The sequence below is a fragment of the Cupressus sempervirens genome, chromosome 8 (assembly GCF_028749045.1).
Source record: "Cupressus sempervirens isolate cs-2001-9-10 chromosome 8, ASM2874904v1, whole genome shotgun sequence".
Lineage (NCBI taxonomy): Eukaryota > Viridiplantae > Streptophyta > Pinopsida > Cupressales > Cupressaceae > Cupressus > Cupressus sempervirens.
This window is the reverse complement of record NC_143125.1, coordinates 673,074,919-673,082,072: the sequence shown is the minus strand read 5'-3', so window position 1 is coordinate 673,082,072 and position 7,154 is coordinate 673,074,919. Positions and strand designations below refer to the sequence as shown.

The window sequence follows — 7,154 nt, the reverse complement described above, 5'->3', positions numbered from 1 at the left end:
CTCATTTTTTTATGTTTTTATGTCATATATAATTAACTATTTGATGTTTTAATTAAATTCTAAATTTTTTAATAAAAAATTCAAAATAATTACTATGTATTTATCAATATTTATCATTATAAAATTATTTGTTCATTTAAAAACTATTTTAAAAATACTAATAGGTACAGTTTGGTTTAACATAAAGGTTTCAAATAAAGGATCAATTTGGTTCGTGGCAAGGAATTGGCTTTTCCATAATATGGATTTGAAATATTTTGTATTTGTTTCAAAATTGGCAAAATGGAACTAGAATATGGACTTCTAATTTTGTCTTGAAATCGGGTTGTCAAACTTCCCACTAGCAACTAGAAGTTGAAAATAAAAAACATTTTTTAGGAGTGCAAAAATAGTAAATTGAACAATTTTTGTACTCTTAATTTCATTCTTTGTATTCTTCCATTCTTCATTTTCGCGCGACCTCACAGTGAGAGAAATGTTTGATAACCAGTAAACAAAATAGAATCCAATGGCTAAAGACAGTGCATTCTTGTTCGTAAACATAAAACATTTATCTGAAATATGGGGTTGTTCATTTCAAATAAGCCGATAAACAAATCAGAATCTAACGACCAAATATAGTCCCATTGTCTTCAAATGTACACCGTTGATCTCAAATGTGATGTGGTTCATCTCGAGTATGTAATGCCTTCAGCATCTGGTCAACTGATCTCATATACCCTACCATGTTCGATTTGATGGAGCACATATTTGATGCGGTTTTATTGATATACGCTAGCATTTAAATACATTTAGTCTATTCTTAAACTCCTAATCAATGGAACATGCACTCGAAATACCTTAATTTCATAGCATTTAGATCATGGATTGAATTAGCGGTGGGCTAAAAAATTGGAGGCCACTTTCCAAAGCAACCATGACAGACGGAGGAAGGCAAAGTTCTAATTCAACACTTCCTCCGCCTTCTGGACCGGGTTTAGCACTTACATTTCCATCGTAGAGACTAGCGGGTCCACTCTTAATCGCTAGCGGTTGTCCCCACCCAAAATCAGTCTCAGTATATGCCTCAAACTGCGGGGAGCCCGCAATCAGCAAACGGTTTTTTCCCAACACTAGCGGCTCCATACGCCACTTATCAATCCTCTCCCTAATCACCTCGTTCGTATGACCTGCAATTACACCCTTCAACAAGCCAGCCGAGAAGGAAAGAGACGAACTGATCAGTTGCCCACATGTGGTGGTCGTACTTACATTCTGAACAACATTGCCAAAGTAAGAGTTGGGCAGCGGAGGAACAAGCCACGCCCGACAGTCGACGGCTACATTGCATGTCGTCAGCTCGTGTGAGCCCAGACCTCGTGCCCGAGTGACTGCCCGCCACACGTGTGCGGACAGCGCTTGGAAGGAAGATATCATAATGGATGAATCTTGGTTAGCCCGCTCTTTTAAGCGGCCGATCATGTGGGCGCTGAAATGGAACCTTTTTAACCGTAGTGGAGGCCGTTGGACGTGGCTGAAGCGGTTAAGGCCAAGTGTAAATCCAGTTGCGGAGCCGCCAGGGTGTAGCAAAGAACGGTCGAAGACAAGGTTAACGGGGATTTCGTTCCCATTTCCATTAATTGTTCTGCAGAGATGAAACCACGAATTCAAGAAATTCATGCCGGAAATTCCATCGACTATGGCGTGGTTGATCGTGAAACACACCGCAACGCCATCTTTCAGCTTCGTTACCTGCAATTTTCATATCGACGGTTAACTACTCATGAAACCCTAAAACCTTTGCAGAAATGAACTTAGACTTCGAATTTGAAAAATTTGCAGCCATTTTCATTACAGCCAGAGTAATTTTCTGTAAATTCTCACCTTGACAAACGGGACGATATAGATTGAACATTAATTTACCTGGACTCCGAGCAACGGAAGGCGATCGCCTTCACAATTAACGGCACCGTTGAGGGGAAACAGTTGTTCGACTGCTGGTGTAACTTCTGGTTTGATGAGATCTGCAATGCTCAGCTCTTCTGCCGTGGCTTCGATGAATTCTGCGCCGGAATCGTTGCAGACGATGTAAATCCCGCCATCCAGAGGATTTTGTGTGAGCCGGCCGACTAAGGGATAAAATTTTACCAGTATTTGAGACAACGCTTCCGCAAGACGTTCTACACAAGAGGAGAAGTCGTCGGCAGGGATTTCATAAAGGAGGGCTTTTTGAATGTATTGGCCGAACAGCATTTGTAAATCTAAGCAGGACAATTTAATCTGTTGAGCTTCGGATGGAGCGGCAGGAAATACTGTGCGCTTTTTTTTAACGTGAACCATTTTGCTCTCCCGCAGAAGTGTGATGAAATGAAGGCACTCTGAAGTTCCTTTAATACACTTTCAAGGCATCTGTAATATATTCAATTGAAGTCAACCCTGCATTCCCACTGTCCGATGGAGATGACATGTGCTTCGAAATGAAAGTCAAAGTAAAACTGAATTTTAAACAGATGGCAAGCAATGTTGTAACATGTCCACACGATGAGCGTACCTTGGCATCTACATTGCTTAACTGACGCACTGTAATTAGCTTAAAGGAAGGGCAAATATTGAGATTACAGTTTGACAGAAAACTTCTTTTAGTTGGATTTAGATGTACGAAGATATCAAACTGCCAAGCAACAACGTGGACAGACAATTTTCTGTAACTGTGGCATTATTATATTTACACATTTTGTGCCTTATCAATATTGATTACCATTACGGTGACGTTTTTATTTCAAATTATTTAAAGAGTAAATGTTATTTGAATACATAAATAATTTTGAAAATTTATATATATATATAAAGTCGAGAGATATCAAGACTTTAATTTTTCAAAGTAATAATATTTTACAAAGTAAATTAAAGCCTTCATATCTTTAGGCTTTATCTATATATATTATATAAAATATATAATATATATAAGGAGGGGACATTGTGGAATAAAATTCTAATATTTATTATATATTATTATATTAGTACATTAATTCTCTAATATAGATTTGTATAAATTTTAATTATATATTTACTTTTCTAAGACTATTAGTTTTTAATTGGAAAAATGGGTCTAATTTAATATAGGGTTGGAGTTGGGGTTTTTTTGTTCAATATAAAAAATGGTCAATTTGATTAGGATTGAGGTTCTATTTGGTTTAGGGACAAGGCATACTTAGTTTTTCATTTTAGTTTGGTTTATATGGTTAGGTTGAAGTAAGATTTTTCTTCTTTAATATTAGGATTATATTTTAATTAAATGTTGGGTTGGCTCATTTTGATTTAGTGTTAGGGTTAGAATTATATGTAGAATTAGATAGCTAGGTTTGGAGCTCCAATTAGATGGAAGGTGAATATAGTTTACCATTAGCATTTAGCTTCAAATAGAATTTACTTTTATTTTGGTTTAATAATCCGTCATAGGGTTGATTCTCTGTTTAAGCTCTCAATAGTAAATGTTCAATTTTAATATTAGGATTACATATATGTTTCTTATAGATATGTTGGCTATTCACTTCATTGCTTTGGTTTTATTAGGTTAATCATGATTTAAAATGAATACGAGTTTATTTTGGCTACATATTAGATCTATAGTTCAAAAATATTTGTATAGTTAGTTTGGCTAAAGGTTAAAATCTAATTCAGTTTAATATTCCTATGCTTATTAAAAAACATCTCTCATCTTGCTCCTTTGTTTGTACTTCATCATTTTTCTCTCCCCTTATAGCCATATCTTCCCGCTTGCTTAGCAAATATCTTCATTATGAAAGTCAATTCTAAAGATTATAGCTATTTGTTATCAACAATAATATGATTATTTTAAAGTTGTATAACTTTTTATGTATCTCTTCAATATACTACTATCAACTATAAAAATTAGTAGTCATGAAATATAGAAAAACACATACATGTTTCAAATTGAAGTCATACGACCATCTAAGAAGAAAATGATAATGATAATAATAATAATAATATTGGAGATAAAACATAGATGCAATCATTAACAATAATTATGACGAGTACATATAGCTTTGACACTCAAAACGTAGTCACTAAAAAAACATTTATTAATCAAAATACTATAGTGTGAAATGAGAATAATAAACATCGAAATAAGATTCAATTATTTCTTTTAGAAATTTTAGATTCAATGATATCATTTTAAACAAATATCAAGGGTACATTTAACTTTTAGTCACTTAACATAATAATCTAAAAGAAAATTATGGAAAAATTTATACAATTTTAATTGAAAATGATCAACTTCCACAAGGTAAACTAAATATATTTATTTACAATTTGCTACATTGAATATATTTTTTTGTAAGCATTTGATAAAATATTGACTACTATAAATTTACTTGTAATAATTGAAGTCTTCTTTCTTAAGCTTTCCTTTTTTCCATTTGTTTCCCCTTCTTCATTTTCTCATAATAGTCATAAGAAAATGGTGGGCATTATCCAGCTCAAACCTTGTAGTGACCTTACACAAGATATTTCCACAAATGTTAGACCTATTCTTTCGATTGGTCCTATATCAATTGTTGCATTTTCAAGTGTCAATCCTTGAGATTTGTGTATTGTTCACGCCCAAGCCAATCTCAAAGGTATTTGAGTAGTAGAACCTCTTTTTTAAACACAAATAGGTACTATTTTGGAATCTACATAATCAAATGGAAAACTAAATAGTTGTCAAATTTCATCATGACATACAATGGTAGTTCAGGTGGTACTCTTCTATATTACAATAAGTTTATAAATTTTGAAGGAATGTAATCAGTCTAATTGAAGTCAATTTAATCATGATTTTATACATAAATTTTTATGTACATTGATATTAATAAGGAGTGTGTTTCAGTGGTTTGTAATATCCAAAGTTATGGAACTATTTATTACATAATTGACACTTGAGTCTATGGACTTCTCCTTCCTCCCTATAGGAAGAGAAAATGATAGTAAGACCAATCTCTTTGCTAAAGTCACAAGTAGATAATCTTGTGAGTTTTCCTACATAGAAAATGTATTAGTGCCTACCATAGGCTATGAACTATAGGCACCGGTTGAAACCTAACTAGTTATTAATAACAAATATTTGAACAAATTAAATAAATAACCTTTTAAATATTTCTAATAAAAATTTTGAACTAAAAGTAAAGTTTTCCATTTTTTTAACAAAACGTATTTGGAATAATATTTTCTTAAGATTCCATTTGTTAAAACATTTTAGGTGATAATAGCCCTTTTCTCGAAGGGAAGTGCAATTTTTTTTCATTTTATATAGTAAGCCATACTTTTTTATTTTACTTACAATTTCATACTTATCTTATTTATATTCCATCCATTCAAGCCTAATCCACCAATGAAAATTGATTATAGTTTAAATTTGTGAAATAAACTTAAATTTTATAAAGATGAGGCTTACATTGATATAGGGTACTTTACCAAAGATTTAGAATTTCCTTTTATTCACAAATAAATGTCAACCTAACTAGTTTATAATAAAATTTCAATTTATTTATTTATAAATTATTATCTTCCTATAGTTTTATAAGTTTTAATAATATTTTACTTTTTAAATTAAGTAATAAAATCATTGAATGCTTATATAGTAATTAAAATATTTCATTAATGTGTTACAAATATGCATTTCTATTTAAAAAATAACCTCAAATATTACATACTTTTTATCATTATAATTTTTTTTACTTGAAATTATTCTATTTTATAATATTTTAGATAATTATATATTATAATGTAATAATGTTTCATCATAAATTTAAATATTTTTAAAAGCCTAGTGCAATCTATTTTTACTATCTTAAAAGATTTCTAACTTGACCAAGGCCTCTACAAAATCTTTTATTTTCCACTTTAGTTTATATTTCACTTTTTAAATATCAAATTACTTTGATAATTATGAGAAAATCTCACTTGAAATTAGTTAATTTTTAATTTGATTCTAAAGGTTAAGAAAAGTAAACCTATATTAAATTCAACACTTATGTCTATCAAAATACTTACTCATAATAACTCAAAAAAATTAATGTTATCTAATTTTTTGTGAGATAATAGACTTTTAATTATTATAAAAATATTAATTCTCTTTACAAAACTTTACACATTTACTTTAAGAAACAACTTTTAAACAACCTTTTGGTAGGAACTTAGCTTCCTTCCAGCATTGTTTAGCTATCACTTTTTATTCTTAATCATATTAGATATAATAGATGTATTTCAATTATTATTTATCTTGCTTCTTCCATAAATCATAGACCCTTGGCTCATAAGAAGAAACACTTGACACCCATTTTACATGAGGGTTTTTTTAACTGATTATGGAGAGAGATAAAGGCCTACATATTCAAAAGTAAACTAAGGCTAAAAATATGTTGGAGTTCAAATATAATAAATTAGGGTTTATTATGATGAGGAAGAAACCGACCATGACAATATCAATTTTGAAGGGAAAGAATTTTATCACATCTATAAGAAGAAGAAGGAGGCTCATTTTCCTACTAATTCCATCCCCTTTGGTGCAGGAGCACCACTGATGTTCCATATCACACCCCTCAAGTATTTTCAATGTATGTAAATTCATATTACTAGCCATAATTGATTTTATGTAAGCATGTGTTTGTATTAAATATATTAATTTTAAACACACACACACACACACACACACACACACACACACACACACACACACACACACACACGCACACACACACACACACACACACACACACACACACACACACACACACACACACACACACACACACACACACACACACACACACACACACACACATGCACGCACACAAGTATGTTAAAATTGAATCATACATTAGTTTTAAATAAATGTTAACTATCCATGATATTTAAACTAGACTTTAATCCTACAACAATAACCTTAAATTGCTAATATTCTAAACCCTAACACTAAATTTCAAACTAGAATCCTAACTATCAACCTAAATCCTAACTTCCCAATACTTGAACCCTACCCCTATCTATATCAAGTTAGTTCAATGATCTAAACTAGTTCACTAATCATAACCGTGACTTTAGTTTCTTGATATTAAACCCTACTCCTTAATGTTAAACCATATTCGTAAATACTAGATATAGGCTAACCC

At 31.4% G+C, this 7,154-nt stretch overlaps 1 protein-coding gene across 1 annotated transcript; it reads right to left on the bottom strand.

Moving 5' to 3' along the window:
- Positions 1-855: 855 nt before the first annotated feature.
- Positions 856-2,319, bottom strand: LOC149544246 (BAHD acyltransferase DCR-like). The gene is made up of 2 exons (XM_089795939.1): positions 1,903-2,319; positions 856-1,731 (listed from the first exon to the last, which is right to left on the bottom strand). Exons 1-2 carry the CDS (start codon positions 2,317-2,319, stop codon positions 856-858), a joined length of 1,293 nt encoding a protein of 430 aa, XP_089652065.1.
- Positions 2,320-7,154: the final 4,835 nt, after the last annotated feature.

Excerpts from the sequence above, each read along its gene's own strand:
- LOC149544246 (XM_089795939.1), bottom strand. The coding sequence starts at position 2,319 with ATGGTTCACGTTAAAAAAAAGCGCACAGTATTTCCTGCCGCTCCATCC. Across the intron at positions 1,732-1,902 it reads TTCCGTTGCTCGGAGTCCAG|GTAACGAAGCTGAAAGATGG; the intron begins GTAAATTAATGT and ends TGAAAATTGCAG.